Below are 20,060 nucleotides of genomic sequence, written 5' to 3'. Positions count from 1 at the left end.
CTCAGCTCTGACGTTTGTGAATCTTTTGAAGGCATTTTTTATTACTACCTTTAGTGATTTTTTTTTTTTGGCTTTTTTTTTTTTTTTCTCAGCATTTCTATTTAGTTCTTTTAGTTTTCATCTCTCTGCTGGTATTTCCCACCTGACCTTACATGTTGACTGTCTTTCCTATTAGATCTTTTAACATTAAATAATAATAATAATTTTAAATTCCTTGTTTAATGATATCAGCATCTATTTCAGAGCTGAGCCGATCTTTCTCTATTGAATGCTTTAACTGTGCATTATTTGTTCTTGCTTTTTATAATGTCTTATTTTTTTGAAATTGTCATCCTGTGTAGTAGTAATAGTGTTTATGTATGGAAATCACATTTCCATTTTGCCTTTCTTTCTATTAAATCTTCAGTTTGAAAGAATGTTTGAGATGTTTGAAAGAAGTACTAAGTGTGTTCCCCATATATAAGAGAAACTATCTTCCCATTTACAAATGTGAAGACTTAAGTAGGCTAACTTACCTAAATATAAACATCTACCAGATGACAAAATTGGACTGGATTTTCTGGGTCTATCTGTTTCCCACCTGTATTCTTAAGTATTACCCTGTTTAGAATCACTTAGCTTAACAAAAATATTATAGTTGGGTTTCACTTATATTGAAGGTCTTGTGATAAGTGTTGTGGAGGGAGGACGTGATCATTATGAAGTGATCTGCATTTAATATACTAATGTTCCAAGAATGGACTTTATTTTTTTTTTTTATTTATTTTATTGGAGGCAAATTACCTTACATTAATATATTGGTTGGTTTTGCCATACATTGACATGAATCCGCCCCGGGTGTACATGTGTTCTCTTTCTTGAACCCCCCTCCCACCTCCCTCTTCCCCGTATCCTCCCTCCATGTCATCCCCGTGCACCAGCCCCAAGCATCCTATATCATGCGTCAAACCTGGACTGGTCACTTATGATAATATACATGCTACAATGCCGTTCTCCCCAATCATCCCACCTTCACCCTCTCCCACAGAGTCCCAAAGACTGTTCTATATGCCTATGTCTCTTTTGCAGTCTCGTATATAGGGTTCAGGTTATCTATCTAAATTCCATATATATGCGTTAGTATACTGTATTGATGTTTTTCTTTCTGGCTTAATTCACTCTGTATAATTGGCTCCAATTTCATACACCTCACTAAAACTGATTCAAATGCATTCTTTTTGATGGCTGAAAAATACTCCATTGTGTAAATGTACCAAAACTTTCTTATCCATTCATCTGCGGATGGACATCTAGGTTGCTTCCATGTCCTGGCTATTATAAACAGTGCTGCAATGAACATTGGAGTACATGTGTCTCTTTCAATTCTGGTTTCCTCGGTGTGTATGCCCAGGAGTGCGATTGCTGGATCATATGGCAGTTCTATTTCCAGTTTTTTGAGGAATCTCCACACTGTTCTCCATAGTGGCTGTACTAGTTTGCATTCCCACCAACAGTGTAAGAGGGTTCCCTTCTCTCCACACCCTCTCCAGCATTTATTGCATGTAGACTTTTGGATAGCAGCCATTCTGACTGGTGTGAAATGGTATCTCATTGTGGTTTTGATTTGCATTTCTCTGATTATGAGGGATGTTGAGCATTTTTTCATGTGTTTGTTAGCCATCTTTATGTCTTCTTTGGAGAAATGTCTGTTTAGTTCTTTGCCTCTATTTCTGATTGGGTCACTTAGTTTTCTGGAATTGAGCTGTAGGAGCTACTTGTATATTTTGGAGATTAATCCTTTATCCGTTGCTTCATTTGCTATTATTTTCTCCCATTCTGAAGGCTGTCTTTTTTCACCTTGCTTATAGTTTCCTTTGCTGTGCAGAAGCTTTTGATTTTAATTAGGTCCCATTTGTTTATTTTTGCTTTTATTTCCAATATTCTGGGAGGTGGGTCTTGGAGGATCCTGCTGTGATTTATGTCAGAGAGTGTTTTGCCTACGTTCTCCTCTAGGAGTTTTATAGTATCTGGTCTTACATTTAGCTCTCTAATCCATTTTGAGTTTATTTTGGTGTATGGTGTTAGGAAGTGTTCTAGTTTCATTCTTTTACAAGTGGCTGACCAGTTTTCCCAGCACCACTTGTTAAAGAGACTGTCTTTTGTCCATTTTATATTCTTCCCTCCTTTGTCGAAGATAAGGTGTCCATAGGTCCATTTATCTCTGGGCTTTCTATTTTGTTCCATTGATCTATATTTCTGTCTTTATGCCAGTACCATACTGTCTTGATGACTGTGGCTTTGTAGTAGAGCCTGAAGTCTGGCAGGTTAATTCCTCCAGTTCCATTTTTCTTCTTCAAGATTGCTTTGGCTATTCGAGGTTTTTTGTATTTGCATACAAATTGTGAGATTATTTGTTCTAGTTCTGTGAAAAATATCGTTGGTAGCTTGATAGGGATTGCATTGAATGTATAAATTACTTTGGGTAGTATACTCATTTTCACAATATTTATTCTTCCAATCCACGAACACGGTATATTTCTTCATCTATTAGTGTCCTCTTTGATTACTTTCACTAGTGTTTTATAGTTTTCTATGTACAAGTCTTTTGTTTCCTTAGGTAGATATATTCCTAAATATTTAATTCTTTTCATTGCAACAGTGAATGGAATCGTTTCCTTAATGTCTCTTTCTATTTTCTCATTATTAGTGTATAGGAATGCAAGGGATTTCTGTGTGTTGATTTTATATCCTGCAACTTTACTGTATTCATTGATTAGCTCTAGTAGTTTTCTGGTAGAGTCTTTAGGGTTTTCTGTGTAGAGGATCATGGCATCAGTGAACAGTGAAAGTTTTACTTCTTCTTTTCCAATTTGTATTCCTTTTTTTGTCTTTTTCTGCTCTGATTGCTGTAGCCAAAACTTCCAGAACTATGTTGAATAGTAGTGGTGAGAGTGGGCACCCTTGTCTTGTTCCTGACTTTAGGGGAAATGCTTTCCATTTTTCATCATTGAGGATAATGTTTGCTGTGGGTTTGTCATATATAGCTTTTATTATGTTGAGATATGTCCCTTCTATTCCCACTTTCTGGAGAGTTTTTATCATAAATGGATGTTGTATTTTGTCGAAGGCTTTCTCTGCATCTATTGAGATAATCATATGATTTTTATTTTTCACTTTGTTAATGTGGTGTATTACGTTGATTGATTTGCGGATATTGAAGAATCCTTGCATTCCTGGGATAAAGCCCACTTGGTCATGATGTATGATCTTCTTAATGTGTTGTTGGATTCTTATTGCTAGAATTTTGTTAAGGATTTTTGCATCTATGTTCATCAGTGATATTGGCCTGTAGTTTTCTTTTTTTGTGGGCTCTTTACCAGGTTTTGGGATTAGGGTTATAGTGGCCTCATAGAATGAGTTTGGAAGTTTTCCTTCCTCAGCAAATTTCTGGAAGAGTTTGAGTAGAATAGGTGTTAGCTCGTCACTAAATTTTTGGTAGAATTCAGCTGTGAAGCCATCTGGACCTGGGCTTTTGTTTGCTGGAAGCTTTCCGATTACTTCCTGTAGTTCCGTGCTTGTGATGGGTCTGTTCAGATTTTCTATTTCTTCCTGGTTCAGTTTTGGCAAGGTGTACTTTTCTAGGAATTTGTCCATTTCTTCCAGGTTATTCATTTTATTGCCATATAATTGCTGATAGTATTCTCTAATAATCCTTTGTATTTCTGTGTTGTCAGTTGTGATCTCTCCATTTTCATTTCTAATTTTATTGATTTGGTTCTTCTCCCTTTGTTTGTTGATGAGTCTGGCTAGTGGTTTGTCAATTTTATTTACCTTTTCAAAGAACCAACTTTTGGCTTTGTTGATTTTTGCTGTGGTCTCTTTTGTTTCTTTTACATTTATCTCTGCCCTAATTTTTACGATTTCTCTCCTTCTGCTAACCCTGGGGTTCTTCATTTCTTCCTTTTCTAGTTTATTTAGATGTAGAGTTAGGTTATTTAGTTGACTTTTTTCTTGTTTCTTGAGGTGTGCCTGTATTGCTATGAACTTCCCCCTTAGCACTGCTTTTACAGTGTCCCAGAGGTTTTGGGTTGTTGTGTTTTCATTTTCATTCATTTCTATGCATATTTTGATTTCTCTTTTGATTTCTTCTATGATTTGTTCATTATTCAGCAGCGTGTTGTTCAGCCTCCATATGATGGCATTTTTAATAGCTTTTCTCCTGTAATTGAGATCTAATCTTACTGCATTGTGGTCAGAAAAGATGCTTGGAATGATTTCAATTTTTTTGAATTTACCAAGGCTAGATTTATGGCCCAGGATGTGATCTATCCTGGAAAAGGCTCCGTGTGCGCTTGAGAAAAAGGTGAAATTCATTGTTTTGGGGTGAAATGTCCTATAGATATCTATTAGGTCTAACTGGTCTGTTGTATCATTTAAAGTTTGTGTTTCCTTGTTAATTTTCTGTTTAGTTGATCTATCCATAGATGTAAGTGGGGTATTAAAGTCTCCCTCTATTATTGTGTTATTGTTGATTTCCCCTTTCATACTTGTTAGTAATTGTCTTACATATTGAGGTGCTCCTATGTTGGGTGCATAAATATTTATAATTGTTATATCTTCTTCTTGGATTGATCCTTTGATCATTATGTAGTTTCCTTCTTTTTCTCTTTTCACAGCCTTTGTTTTAAAATCTATTTTATCTGATATGAGTATTGCTACTCCTGCTTTCTTTTGGTCTCTATTTGCGTGGAATATCTTTTCCAGCCCTTCACTTTCAGTCTGTATGTGTCCCTCGATGTGAGGTGGGTCTCTTGTAGACAACATATATGGGGGTCTTGTGTTTGTATCCATTCAGCCAGCCTTTGTCTTTTGCTTGGGGCATTCAACCCATTTACGTTTAAGGTGATTATTGATAAGTATGATGCCGTTGCCATTTTCTTTATTGTTTTGGGTTCGAGTTTATATACCCTTTCTGTGTTTCCAGTCTAGAGAAGTTCCTTTAGTATTTGTTGGAGAGCTGGTTTGGTGATGCTGAATTCTCTCAGCTTTTGCTTGTCTGTAAAGCTTTTGATTTCTCCTTCATATTTGAATGAGATCCTTGCTGGGTACAGTAATCTGGGCTGTAGGTTATTTTCTTTCATCATTTTAAGTATGTCTTGCCATTCCCTCCTGGCCTGTAGAGTTTCTGCTGAAAGATCAGCTGTTATCCTTATGGCGATCCCCTTGTGTGTTATTTGTTGTTTTTCCCTTGCTGCTTTTAATATTTTTTCTTTGTGTTTGATCTTTGTTAGTTTGATTAATATGTGCCTTGTGGTATTTCGCCTTGGGTTTATCCTGTTAGGGACTCTCTGTGTTTCTTGGACTTGGGTGATTATTTCCTTCCCCATTTTAGGGAAATTTTCAACTATTATCTTCTCAAGTATACTCTCATGGTCTTTCTTTTTGTCTTCTTCTTCTGGGACTCCTATGATTCGAATGTTGGGGCGTTTAATATTGTCCCATATGTCTCTAATATTGTCCTCATTTTTTAAAATTCGTTTCTCTTTTTCCGTCTGTTTCATTTATTTCTACAATTCTATCTTCTAGCTTGCTTATCCTGTCTTCTGCCCCCGTTATTCTACTGTTTGTGCCCTCGAGAGTGTTTCTGATCTCATCTATTGTATTATTCATTGTATATTGACTCTTTTTTATTTCCTCTAATTCCTTATTGAACATTTCTTCCATCTTCTCAATCCTTTTCTCCAGTTTATTTATCTGTAACTCCATTTTGCTTTCCAGTTTGAATCATTTTCACAATTAAAATTCGAAATTCTTTATCGGGTAGGTTCCCTATATCTTCCTCTTTTGTTTGTGTTGGTGGGCATTTATCCTGTTCCTTTACTTGTTGGGTATTTCTCTGCCTCTTCTTCTTGCTTATATTGCTGCGTTTGGGGTGGCCTTTCCGTCTTCTGACAGTTTGTGGAGTTCTCTTTATTATGTAGTTACCTCGTTGTGTGTGGAGTTGGATAGGTGACTTGTCAAGGTTCCCTGGTTAGGGAAGCTTGAGTCTATGTTCTGGTGGGTGTAGCTGGATTTCTTCTCTCTGGAGTGCAGTGAAGTGTCCAGTAATGAGTTTGAGATGTCCGTGGGTTTGGAGTGGCTTTGGGCAGCCTGCATATTGAAGCTCAGTGCTATTCTCCTGTGTTGCTGGATAGCTTGCGTAGTATGTCTTTCACTGAAACTTGTTGACCCTTGGGTGGTGCCTAGTTTCAGTGTATGTATGGAGGCATTTGATGAGTACCTATCAATTAATGTTCTCTGGAACAGGATATCTCTGGTGTTCTCAGGATTTGGCCTTAAGCCTCTGCCTCTGGTTTTCAGTCTTATTCTTGCGGGAGGCTCAAGGCTTCTCCCTCTGTTACTTCCAAGGCAGTTCCTTTTGTTGAAAAAGCTCTTCTGTTTTCTGGTCTCCTCAGTGTCTAATTCCCGTCCTGACACCAGGATGCGGTGGTGGACACTTTTTTTTTTTCCCCCGGCTCTCCTATTGAGTCCTGCTATGGGGAGGGAGGAACAGCTAACAAATATCCCTGGCATCTGTGGGGAGTGCTCGCGGTGTCTCGGCTACACTGGGAATGCTCCCGCTCGAGGCGTGTGTGCTTTCCCTTTTATGCTGCTTAGGCTTTAGTTTGCTCTGCTGAGAGTTGTTCTCGGCTGGCGCTGGATTGCATGCACTTCCCAGGTCTGAGCGGCTCAGGTTCAGGTCCTCGGGTCTCCACAAAGGCGCAGACTTGGCTGGGCCTGCGTTTTGTGCCTTCCCCGGTCCTAGCAGCTCAGGTGACCAGGCATTTGGCGAGCGTGGTCGCTGCGACTTATCGCCTTCCCAGTCCCTGCCGCTCATTTTTTTTGGGAGTACAACCGGCGCACTTTCTCAGGCGGATATTGACCAGCCCGAACCCAAGAAGTCCTGGCCAGCAAAGAAGCCTGCCTGCAGCTTGGCACGGGAAGCCTCTCTGGGGCTGCGGCTCCCCCCGCCCAGGCGCTGGCTGCCCTCCCTGCCCGCGTCGGCGGGGGCTGATGGATGGGCCACCCGCTGCAGGCTCACTCCGCTCAGTGCCCGGTTCTGTGGGCGGGGCTGGCTTGGGGCTTTTTCAAAGGCTTTTTCCAGCTCTCTCGCCCTTCAGCTGCAACCTCTGCTCTGGTATCTTAAGTTCAAGCCCTCAGTTTGCCCTGGGGTGTTCAAGCCCGGTTCTCCCTCTAAGCTCAGCCGCCAGTTCTCCAATCGCCGCTGCCGGTTCTCCCTCTAAGCGCCACCGCTGGTTCTCCCTCTAAGCTCCGCTGCTGGTTCTCCCTCTAAGCGCAGCCGCTGGTTCTCCCTCTAAGCACAGAGCCGTTCTCCCTCTAATCGCCGCCGCCGGTTCTCCCTCTAAGCGCCGCCGCCGGTTCTCCCTCTAAGCGCCGCCGCGGGTTCTCCCTCTAAGCGCCGCCGCGGGTTCTCCCTCTAAGCGCTGCCGCCGGTTCTCCCTCTTAGCGCTGCCGCCTGCGCCTCCCTGCCCAGCCCCCACCTGCTAGTGAGGGGTGCGGGCGTCTGTGCCGCTTCTCCGCTGGGAGTTTCCTCTGGGCACTTAGTCTGTGAGTTTTAATTATTTATGTCTTTTGTCTCCCAGTTATGCGGCCCTCTGAGTTTCCTCTCGCCACAGTGTTTCCAGGTGTTTGGAAACTTCTCTCTTTTTATTTTAAGCCTCCCTTCCTGGGACGGAGCTCTGTCCCTCCCTCTTTTGTCTCTCTTTTTATCTTTTTATCTATTTCCTACCTCCTTTCGTTGACTATGGGCTGCTTTTCTGAGTGCCTGATGTCCTCTGCCGGTATTCAGTTTTTTTGTGGGATTTACTCAGCGTTCAAACGTTCTTTTGTTGATTTTGTGGGGAGGAAAGTGGCTGCCCCGTCCTATTCCTCCGCCATCTTCCCGTGCTCCTAAGAATGGAGTTTAAAGAGTATCCTTTTTCACTTAGCAATTGGAATGATAGAAATATGCTGTAATAGATTTTATGTATAAATGATACTTGGTCGACATATTTTAGAGAAACCTTTCAGGCTACTCTGAAGAATTCATTAACATTTTAATGGACCAGTTCCCCTCAGAAGTAGGACCATCATTGGCTTGGTTCCCAGGCTATTACTTATTCAAAACTCATGAGTAACACACTGTAATATACACCAAATAAAACACCAAAATACACTGTACAAAGATAAATCGGATTATGGAGCACACTATGGGGATATAATTCAACATGTAGAAGTGATCATCGATACAGTAAAACAGCTGAAACACAATAAAAGGATAAGGAAGAACAGGGAACATTTTCCCTAAGCCTTAGAGTATATCTTCAGCAAGGATAAAGAGGAAGAAAAATCACTGGACAAGAACCAGTTGGTAAGTTATTTGGAGAACCAGTGTATTAGCAATGCTGTACAATAGAAATTTCTGTGATAATGAAAATATTCTATATCTGCGTTTGCTAATACAGTAGGAAATACTAGCTACTTTATGTTCTGTGTGGAGTTAGAGGACTTCCCATGCTTTGTCCACCTGGGATTTCATCTGCTGATATTGAGGGCTGGTTTACTTTTGCCAGTTATGCTTAGGGCAGACTGACTTCCTTGCTCAGTTACCTCTCTGACTTCACATTTTCACTTCATTCTAGACAGGTAGTTAGTTCTTTACCCTCTTCAGCTCTTTGACTTTTGGAAGTTTTTTGTTCCCATTTTTATTTAATAATTTGTTTTTGTTGGGAATTTTGGTCTGAGTATCCTAATCTACTATTAGAAACAGGAATCTTGTTTTGGTTTTAATTTCATGGAAGTATGCCATCTTCATAATTTTCTGAACTCTGTGGCGTAAACTTTCTTTTGTATGTTTCTCCTTTATATTGTTTTCTCATGTTCTTTCTCCATTTTATTTTTTTTTTTGCAGGGTTTTTCGATAGGTCCCATGTTGAGAAAATTTGTATTGTCGCTTTTCATTGGTGACACTTTACAGTCAATTTATATGAAGTTTACAATCACATTACATGAAATTGATATACTTCCTGTAAGCTGGGAACATTGGCAGCTTAAATGTTTGATCAGTTGTCTCCAGAGTTTCCTCTTTTTTTTTTTTTAATGACTGCTTTCATGGCTAACTAAAAGCTCTCCTGAAACCCCATGTATTATAATTTTTTTTCTGCCTGAATGTTCTTGTTGATGTTTTTATATTTTTCATAAAATAAAATTGTATAGGGGACAGATACCTTTTTTCTGTTAATTTAACCTCGAAGTTCTGTTTTGTTTCTGTAGGTGGGACTGCTCTGTTTGTATTGGTTTTCTTGTATTTGCTTTGTTTGTTTGATTGCTAAGTTGTATCCAAGTCGTTTTGTGACGCCATGAACTATAGCCTGCCAGGCTCCTTGTCCACAGGATTTTCCAGGCAAGAATACTGGAGTGGGTTACCATTTACTTCACCAAGGTATATTCCTGACCGAGGGATTGAACCCATGTCTCATGCATTGGCAGGCAGATTCTTTATCAGTGAGCCACTGGGGAAGCCCTTTTGTTTGTACATGACATAGGTAACGCAAGGTTTAAGTCTTCAATTTAGTTCTCTGCCAGTTTCTAACTTTGCCTTTTTTGTTTTCTATTTTCATGTCCACATGCTTGTCTTTTGATAACATTGTATTTTTCTTGTCTAAAGAGTCTGTTAAATGATTTAGAGGTGGCTCAGATTAAAGAATCTACCCACAATGTGGGAGACCTGGGTTCGATCCCTGGGTCAGGAACATCCCCTGGAAAAAGGGATGGCTACTCACTCAGTATTTTTGCTGGAAAATTCCATGGACAGAGGAGCCTGATGGGCTACACTCCATGTGGTGGCAAAGGGTCAGACATGACTGAGCTACTAACACTTTCACTTTCTTTCACTTTCACCATACTTTTGGTGGCCTCTTGCTTTATGTATGTAAAGAGGGTTTGAATTAGTTGATTTCAAAGATTTCTTCCCCTAGTTAGTAATTTCTTTGCACGCTTATTGTTTTTAAAACTTTCTTTTTGTAGTTCGTTAGTTCAAAAGCAAGTAGGTATTATAGGGATAAACTGTAATTTTAAAATCACTTGAGTCTTCTGTTAAGTGATACTGATCCACACAAAAATTTTCACTTATATGTTTATAGCTGCTTTATTGTTATAATTGCCAAAATTGTAAGAAACATAGATGTCTTCAACAGGTAAATGGATAAACTGCAGCATGTTGATACAGTGAAATGTTATTTAGCAATAAAAAGAATGAGCTGTCAAGTCATAAAAAGATACGAATGAAACTTCAATGCACATTTCATAGTATAAGAAGCCCATCTGAAAATGTTACTTTATGATTCTATCTGTATAACATTCTGAAAAAGGCAAAATATATAGAGACAGTAAAAAGATCAATTATTTTCTGGAGGATTGAAAAGGAGAAGAAAGGAATTATTAAGTGGAGTGCAATGGGTTTTGAAGGCAGTAAAACTATCCTTGTGTGATACTGTAATAAATAGTGGGTTCATGACACTACATTTGTCAAAAACCATAGAACTGTGCAATACAAAGAGGGAACCCTAATGTAAACTGTGGACTTTAGTTTATAATGATATATCTACATTGGTTCATCACAGTTGTAACAAATTTACCATACTAATGTAAGATGTTAATATTAATGAAAAAACTGTATGGCATGGGAGGATGGTGAGTAGGAGAGGAGAATACAGAAACTCTTATTTTCTGTACAGCTTTTCAATAAATCTAAAACTTATTTTTAAAACTAAAATCTATTAATTATAGATACTAATGCGTGAGAAAAAGGTTAAAGTATTGACTATACAAAGTAATGGAATAACTATAAGTGGTATCTAAGTAAAGTAACAAAATAACATTATTTGAGAATATGTTTCTTTTTATTAATACTGTCCTTATCTGCCTTATTATTATTTTTTTAATACCTGTAGTCTTTTCTGTTCCCTATGTTTATTTTTATTTTGTTTTTGGTTGTTTCTATTAGGTGTACTAGCCCTATCTTGGTACCCACCTGATTTGAATGATGAGAATGGAGAACCTACTGATAACTTGGTACCAACTATTTTGGATAAAGCTCATAAATATAACCTGAAGGTATTTAATTTATTTTATTGAGATGTAATCTTAGATTAGTTTAAGGTATTCAGCATAATGATTTGATATATGTATATATTGTGAAATAATTGTCACGATTAGTCTAGTTAACTTTTATCACCACACATAGTTCCTTTTTTTTTTTTTGCTGTGATGAGGATTTTTAAGTTGCATTCTTTTAGCAAGTTTTAAATATACCATGCTGTATTATTAACTATAGTTATGAAGCTGTACTTTACATCCCAGAAGCTTGCTTATTTTATATCTGGAAGTTTATGCCTTTTAACTATCTTCACACACTTTACCCACCCCCTGTCTCAAGCAGTCCCAGACCTGTTCTCTGTATCTATGAGTTGGTTGTTTTATGTTTTGTGTGTGTGTGTGTGTGATTGCTGTTTTATTTTTGATTCCATATATAAGCGAGATCATATGGTATTTGTCTTTCTCTGATTAACTAATTTCACATAGCATAACACCCTCAGGGTTAATCCATGTTGTCACTAGTGGCAACATTTCTTGTTTTTTTTTTTTTTTTACTGAATAATATAATATTTGTGTGTGCGTGTGTATATACACACCATTTTCGTTATTCATTCATTCATCATTATGGATACTTCCAGCATAAGCATTTCTATTTCCTGGGAATTGTAAATAGTGATTCAGGTATATTTTCAAGTTAGTGCTTTTGCTTCCGTTGGATAAGTACCCAGAAGGAGCATTGCAGGATAATATATTTCCATTTTAGATTATTTCAAGAAGGTCCATACTATTTTCATAGTGGCTGCATTAATTTATATTCCCACCAAAGTGAAGAAGTGTTCCCTTTTCTTCTCATGGTCACTAACGGTTCCTATTTCTTGTTTTTTGATAATAGCCATTCAAATAGTTATAAGGCACTATCTCAGTGTGGTTTTGATTGGCATTTCCCTGATGATTAGTAACGTTGAGCACCTTTTCAAATACCTGTTAGCTATCTGTATATGTTTCTAGTTCAGTTCAGTTCAGTCGCTCAGTCGTGTCTGACTCTTTGCAACCTCATGAACCGCAGCATGCCAGGCCTCTCTGTCCATCACCAACTCCTGGAGTCCACCCAAACCTATGTCCATTGAGTTGGTGATGCCATCCAACCATCTCATACTCTGTTGTCCCTTTCTCCTCCTGCCCTCAGTCTTTGCCAGCATCAGGGTCTTTTCAATTGAGTCAGCTCTCTTAATTAGGTGGCCAAAGTATTGGAGTTTCAGCTTCAACATCAGTCCCTCCAGTGAACACCCAGGACTGATCTCCTTTAGGATGGACTGGTTGGTGCTCCTTGCAGTCCAAGGGACTCTCAAGAGTCTTCTCCAACACTACAGTTTCTAGGGAGATTGTCTGTTCAGAACTGATGCACATTTTTCAAAGTGTTTGTTTTTCTGCTAATGTGTTAATGTGACTCGTTTATATATTTTGGATATTAACACTTTTTCACATACATGGTTTGCACGTATGTTCTCCCACTTAATATGTTACCTTTTCATTTGTTGGTGGTTTCCTTTGCTGTACAGAAGCTTTGTAGTTTGATGTAGTGCCACTTGTTTATTTTCACTTTTGTTGTTTTTGGTTTTGGTGTCAAATCCAAAAAAAATCACAGCCAACACCAATTTCAGGGAGCTTACTATCTTTGTTTTCTTCTAAGAGTTTTATGTTTTCAAAACTTATGCTTAAGACTTCAGTCCATTGTTAGATATTTTTTTTGTGTATAGTGTAAGGTGGTTCAGTTTCATTCTTTTGCGTGTGGCTGTTCAGTTTTTCCAGTGCTGTTTATTGAAGAGACTGTCTTTTCCCTATTGTATATTCTTAGCTCCTTTGTTGCAGATTAATTGGCCACAGGTGCCTGGGTTTATTTCTGGGCTCTGTATTCTATTCTGTTCATCTATGTGTTTTTATGACAATACCAAACTATTTGATTACTATAGTTCTGTAATATAGTTTGAAATGAAGTATGGTGCCTCCAACATCGTTCCTTTTTCTCAAGATTGCTTTGGCGTTAGGGTCTTTTGTGGTTGCATACAAATTTTAGAATTGTTTGTTCTATTTCTGTGAAAAATGCCTTTAGTATTACATTAAATATAAATTGCTTTTGATACTATGGATATTTTAATATTAACTCTTCCAATCCATGAGTGTGGGATATCTTAACATCTACTTGTTTTGATTTAATGTCTGTCATTAACATATAGTTTTCAGGTTACAGGTCATTCACTTCCTCAGTTAAGCTTATTTCTAGGTAGCTTATTCTTTCTGATGCAGTGATAAATGGAATTGTTCCATTAATTTATAATTTTTTCATTCATTCTTAGTGAAATGTAAGAGATTTTTGAATATTGATTTTTAAAAGTTGGGGTACCAGATATAGAGTTCAAATTGTTTGCTCCTCAAAAAGAAGCCTAAGAGTTGTGTGTTTTCCTCCTGTTTGTGGGTCTCCATACCAGGAGTGGAGTTTATAGTTAGATCGTGACTCAGCCTCTCCTACCCATTTCAACATCAGTCTTTTTTTTTTTTTCACCAGTATGTAGGAGTCACTCAACTAGTTTTTGGATTTCTTTCAGAGAAAATTGTTCCTTGTATAGTTGTACATTTGGTGTGTCCCTGGTAGGAGGTAAGTTATGGATCCACCTACATTGCCATCAAGAACTGGAACCTCTAAAGGTATTTTAAGGTATTTTATTATCAAATTATTGAAAATTTGATAATAAAATACTCATGGATTATTCTTTGGGATATGAGGAGAGTAATTGCAATTTTTGGAATAGTCATTTTAATTAAAACTGGATGTCTAAATAATGACTTAAACTCTTTTATAATAATATATTTTCTCATGAAAAATTTCTGAGTTCCAAACCTCATCTAGAGTATAATTTGCTAATGGTTCTATTCTATTAATATTTTTCTGTATATGTTCTATTTTCATTATGGCAGAAAAGAGAGAATTGCAGTGTTCTTTTATAAAGCTAATGAAATGGCAACCCACTCCAATATTCTGGCCTGGAGAATCCCATGGACAGAGGAGTCTGGCAGGCTACAGTCCATGGGGTCTCAAGAGTCGGAAACGACTGAGTGACTAAACCAGCTAGTGAGATTTATGTATCTAAGTATCTTGGATGTCAAAGATTTACTAAAAATAAATTTTGTTAACCATATGAATTTAAATATTTCTAAAATAGTTAGAAAACAAACTACTGTCTAAAAATCTGTCAAAATTGGATTTTAATTTAAACCTTGTATAGCACATACATTGGAGAAGGCAATGGCACCCCACTCCAGTACTCTTGCCTGGAAAATCCCATGGACACAGGAGCCTGGTAGGCTGCAGTCCATGGGGTCGCTAAGAGTCGGACACGACTGAGCGACTTCACTTTCACTTTTCACTTTCCTGCATTGGATAAGGAAAAGGCAACCCACTCCAGTGTTCTTGCCTGGAGAATCCCAGGGACAGGGGAGCCTGGTGGGCTGCCGTCTATGGGGTCGCACAGAGTCAGACACGACTGGAGCGACTTAGCAGCAGCAGCAGCATAACACATACATACATGTGTGTACACACACACACACACACACACACACTCATACACTCATGTACCTAAAAAATGCAGGGGAAAGTCTGAAGGCAGTTATAAGACCAAGTATATTCTACCCATATAGTAAGATGTGTTACAACTGTGGGAAAATTTAATTTATTTCAGAAATTAATGAATCATGGAAACAAATAGAAGTAATGATTAAAAGGATTTTGAATAGCACTACAAAGGAAAGTTTTATAATGAATAGCAAGCAAGATGATATGGGGAGGGAGGTGGAAGGGGAGTTCAAGATGGGGAACACATGTACACCCAGGGCAGATTTATGTCAATGTATGGCAAAACCAATAAAATATTGTAAAGTTTAAAAAAAAAAAAAAAAGAGATCTTCTAAATGCCAAAAAAAAAAAAAAAAAAGAAATTATTTTTAAAATCCAAGGATGCTTTTAAAAATTGGTTATGTAGTAGTTAGCAACATTAATCTTAATAAATTCACAAAAATACATAACCATACAGGCTGCATTCTCTGTCCATATTCAGTTCCCATTAAAAGTAATGCCAAAATAAATGTTTCTTTAATCATTTAGTTGCTAAGTTGTGTTGGACTCTTTTTGATCCCATGGATTGTAGCCTGATAGTCTCCTCTGTCTGTGGGATTTCCCAGGCAAGAATATACTGGAGTGGGTTGCCATTTCCTTCTCCAGGGGATCTTTCCGATGCAGGGTTCAAACGGGGATCTCTGCATTGCAGACAGATTCTTTACTGTCTGAGGCACCAGGGAAGCCCACAAACTTTTTTTTCAAGTTTTTAGTATAAAATTGTCTAAAATTTTAACATTATAACTAAAAATAATATGTCTTTTAAAGTAAAGATCAAAAGTGAAAATTTAGGATGATATAAAAATAAATAGCACTAAGATTATCAATACCAGTGGGACATGGATGATGAAATAAATGAAAATTACAAGGAGGGATTAATAAGGATGATATAAGCAATTAATAGGAAAAACAAGAGACCTCTTCAAGAAAATTAGAGATTCCAAAGGAACATTTCATGCAAAGATGGGCTCGATAAAGGACAGAAATGGTATGGACCTAACCGAAGCAGAAGATATTAAAAAGAGGTGGCAAGAATACACGGAAGAACTGTACAAAAAAAGATCTTCACGACCAAGATAGTCACGATAACGTGATCACTGACCTAGAGCCAGACATCTTGGAATGTGAAGTCAAGTGGGCCTTAGAAAGCATCACTATGAACAAAGCTAGTGGAGGTGATGGAATTCCAGTTGAGCTATTTCAAATCTTGAAAGATGATGCTGTGAAAGTGCTGCACTCAATATGCCAGCACATTTGGAAAACTCAGCAGTGGCCACAGGAGTGGAAAAGGTCAGTCTTCATTCCAATCCCAAAGAAAGGCAATGCCAAAGAATGCTCAAACTACCGCACAATTGCACTCATCTCACACGCTAGTAAAGTCATGCTCAAAATTCTCCAAGCCAGGCTTCAGCAGTATGTAAACCGTGAACTCCCAGATGTTCAAGCAGGTTTTAGAAAAGGCAGAGGCACCAGAGATCAAATTGCCAACATCCGCTGGATCATGGAGAAAGCAAGAGAGTTCCAGAAAAACATCTATTTCTGCTTCATTGACTATGCCAAAGCCTTTGACTGTGTGGATCACAATAAACTGTGGAACATTCTGAAAGAGATGGGAATCCCAGACCACCTGACCTGCCTCTTGAGAAACCTGTATGCAGGTCAGGAAGCAACAGTTAGAACTGTACATGGAACAACAGACTGGTTCCAAACAGGAAAAGGAGTACGTCTAGGCTGTATATTGTCACCCTGCTTATTTAACTTATATGCAGAGTACATCATGAGGAACGCTGGGCTGGAAGAAGCACAAGCTGGAATCAAGATTGCTGAGAGAAATATCAATAACCTCAGATATGCAGATGACACTACCCTTATGGCAGAAAGTGAAGAGGAACTCAAAAGCCTCTTGATGAAAGTGAAAGAGGAGAGTGAAAAGGTTGGCTTGAAGCTCAACATTCAGAAAACAAAGATCATGGCATCTGGTCCCATCACTTCATGGGAAATAGATGGGGAAACAGTGTCAGACTTTATTTTTTTGGGCTCCAAAATCACTGCAGATGCTGATTGCAGCCATGAAATTAAAAGATGCTTACTCCTTGGAAGGAAAGTTATGTCCAACGTAGATAGTATATTAAAAAGCAGAGACATTACTTTGCCAACCAAGGTCCGTCTAGTCAAGGCAATGGTTTTTCCCGTGGTCATGTATGGATGTGAGATTTGGACTGTGAAGAAAGCTGATCGCCGAAGAATCGATGCTTTTGAACTGTGGTGTTGGAGAAGACTCTTGAGAGTCCCTTATACTGCAAGGAGATCCAACCAGTCCATTCTAAAGGAGATCAGTCCTGGGTGTTCATTGGAAGGACTGATGCTAAAGCTGAAACTACAATACTTTCGCCACCTCATGCGATGAGTTGACTCACTGGAAAAGACTCTGATGCTGGGAAAGGTTGGGGGCGGGTGGAGAAGGGAATGACAAAGAATGAGATGGCTGGATGGCATCACCGACTCTGTGGACATGAGTTTGAGTGAGCTCCGGGAGTTGGTGATGGACAGGGAGGCCTGGCGTGCTGTGATTCATGGGGTCGCGGAGAGTCGGACATGACTGAGCGTCTGAACTGAACTGAACTAATGACTTTCGAAGAAAGCTTAATGCCGAAGAATTGATGCTTTTGAATTGTGGTGCTGGAGGAGACTCTTGAGAGTCCCTTGTACTGCAAGGAGATCCAACCAGTCCATTCTAAAGGAGATCAATCCTGGGTGTTCATTGGAAGAACTGATGCTAAAGCTGAAACTCCAATACTTTGGCCACCTCATGTGGCGAATTGACTCACTGGAAAAGACTCTGATGCTGGGAAGGGTTGGGGGCGGGAGGAGAAGGGGATGACAGAGAGTGAGATGGCTGGATGGCATCACCGACTCTATGGACATGAGTTTGAGTGAACTCAGGGAGTTGGTGATGGACAGGGAGGCCTGGCGTGCTGTGATTCATGGGGTCGCAGAGAGTCGGACACAACTGAGCGACTGAACTGACCTGAAGCAATTAATTAAATACAAGACCTTCAAAATCAGTAGCCTTGATAAATTATTTTTCCACTCTGGGGAATAATAAAATAAACCACTAGCAAGATTTAAAAAAGGAAAAATAGACAAAACATAATATCAAAAACTGAAGGGGAATACTAGACCTATAGAGATAGAAGCGCATTTAAGATTGTGTATTGCCATATTTAAGATATGGGCTCCCCTGGTGGCTCAGATGGTAAAGAATCTGCCTGCAATGCAGGAGACTCGGGTTAGATCCCTGGGTCGGGAAGGATCACCTGGAGAAGGAAACAGCAACCCATTCCAGTATTCTTGCCTGGACAATTCCATGGACAAAGGAGCCTGGAGGGCTACAGTCCCTGGGGTCTTAAAGAATTGGACACGACTGAGTGACCAACACTTCCATATTTAAAATATATGAAAAATGAATAGTACTCTTGGAAAATACAAAGTTGATTTTTGTGCAGAGAGAAGTTTAAAAAATCTAAATTAACTTGTATCCTAGAAAATTTTTATTGAATGTACGTCTTCCTCAAATACCAGATCTTACCTAGCAATTCCATTCAACCTTTCAGAACCAGTTGATGCTTGTGGTAGTGAAATACAGAAAAAGGTTTTCTCATTCTCTATTGCTTTATAACAAATTACCCCAAAACTCTGCAGTTTAAACTAACAAAGACTTTGTTTCTCGCAGTTTCTAAAGGTCAGAAATCCGGAAGTGGTTTAGCCTGGTGAGTCTGGTTCAGGATTTCTAAGAAGGTTGTGATCAAGCTGTTGGCTGGCACTATAGTCATCTGAAGCTAGAGGATCTACTTCCAAGTTTTCTTATGTGGTAGTTGACATACCTTAGTTTCTTTTAGCTTCTGGAATGAGACTCAGTGCTTTTTTTTATTTTTTAAATTAAAGTATAGTTGATTTACAGTGTTTCAGGTATATGAGACTTAGTTTGTGGACAGCCTCTCCACAAGACTGTCTGTGTTTCCTTATGGCTGCTGGCTTCTCCCATAATGATGGCTTGAGAGAGTTCAGGTAGAAGGTGCAGTGTTTTGTGATCTAACTGAGGAAGTATTGTCACGTATGCCCTATTTTATTGGTTTTTCTGCTGATAAACCTATCATCGTACAGTGTGCAAGGCAAATGCACAGGTTTTGAAATATCAGATGGGGATCGTCGGTGGCCGTGTTGGAGACTGGTTACCAAGGAAGACTTGCAAATTTATTCTATAATGATAACACAGTTCTGATTCAAAAAATAAACAAGGATAGCACAAGAAATTTAGAGTGACCTCATTAATAAAAATGTATGCAAAATTTCCAAAGAAAACTTAGAAGTGTTTATTAACAAGAATCTATGAGTAGATTCAGGAGTATGAAATCTTAATCCAAATCACCTGCATTCAGTCCTGGTTCAATCACTTACTAGCTGTGCCTCAGTTTCCTCATTTCTCAATAGAAAAAGTAACAAAATCTATTAATACCTTACATAGGGTAATACATGTGAAGCGCTTAGTTACTGGCACATGTTACTGCTACTGCTGCTGCTGCTAAGTTGCTTCAGTCGTGTCCGACTCTGTGTGACCCCATAGATGGCAGCCCACCAGGCTCCCCCGTCCCTGGGATTCTCCAGGCAAGAACACTGGAGTGGGTTGCCATTTCCTTCTCCAGTGCATGAAAGTGAAAAGTGAAAGTGAACTAAGCCGTGTCCGACTCTTCGTGACCCCATGGACTGCAGCCTACTAGGCTCCTCCGCCCATGGGATTTTCCAGGCAAGAGTACTGGAATGGGGTGCCGTTGATACTGGTTTAGTTTTTTTAAATTATCTACCCTGCTGTTTTGTGTCCTTGGGCATTAATTTACATGTCTAATAATTCTATTCCTCAATTGTTCTTTCTTCAAGTTTATTCTTTTTCAATTCAGTGTGTTTGCAAATCTTACTGAAAACATGAATTAGGGTATCTTTTAACTAGAGACTTATGTGCCCTGAGGTTGCTCTCACTCTTAAAAACTTCTTGCAGTTTATATAGCTAAATGGAACATAGGCTGATTTGTCCAATACAGGTAATTGAGTAAGTTCTTTTAAGAGATAACATGGATCCCAGTTGAAATATTAATGTCCAAATAAAAATGAAAAATTAGTCTTAATATTCCTTTTGCAGCTTAAAGACTCGGTAACTACTGGGGAATACAAATGGAACTCTAGAGAAAGAGAAATAGCTAAATAGGCAAGAATTTTTTATTCC

General features: G+C 38.7%; 1 protein-coding gene across 2 annotated transcripts in view; it reads left to right on the top strand.

Moving 5' to 3' along the window:
- The window catches only part of MANEA (mannosidase endo-alpha), a 99,540-nt gene that overhangs the window by 56,998 nt on the left and 22,482 nt on the right, over window positions 1–20,060 (top strand). For both annotated transcript variants that reach the window (XM_055432937.2, XM_088840707.1), the window contains exon 3: window positions 11,024–11,133. In XM_055432937.2, coding sequence (XP_055288912.2) covers window positions 11,024–11,133 — 110 coding nt within the window. The remainder of the gene's footprint in view (window positions 1–11,023; window positions 11,134–20,060) is intronic.

This window comes from Moschus berezovskii, chromosome 10, assembly GCF_049115385.1.
Source record: "Moschus berezovskii isolate FMDL1 chromosome 10, NW_MosBer_1.0, whole genome shotgun sequence".
In the NCBI taxonomy this organism is placed as follows: domain Eukaryota; kingdom Metazoa; phylum Chordata; class Mammalia; order Artiodactyla; family Moschidae; genus Moschus; species Moschus berezovskii.
Note: the sequence above shows the minus strand (reverse complement) of the source record. Positions and strands in the feature narration are given on the sequence as shown.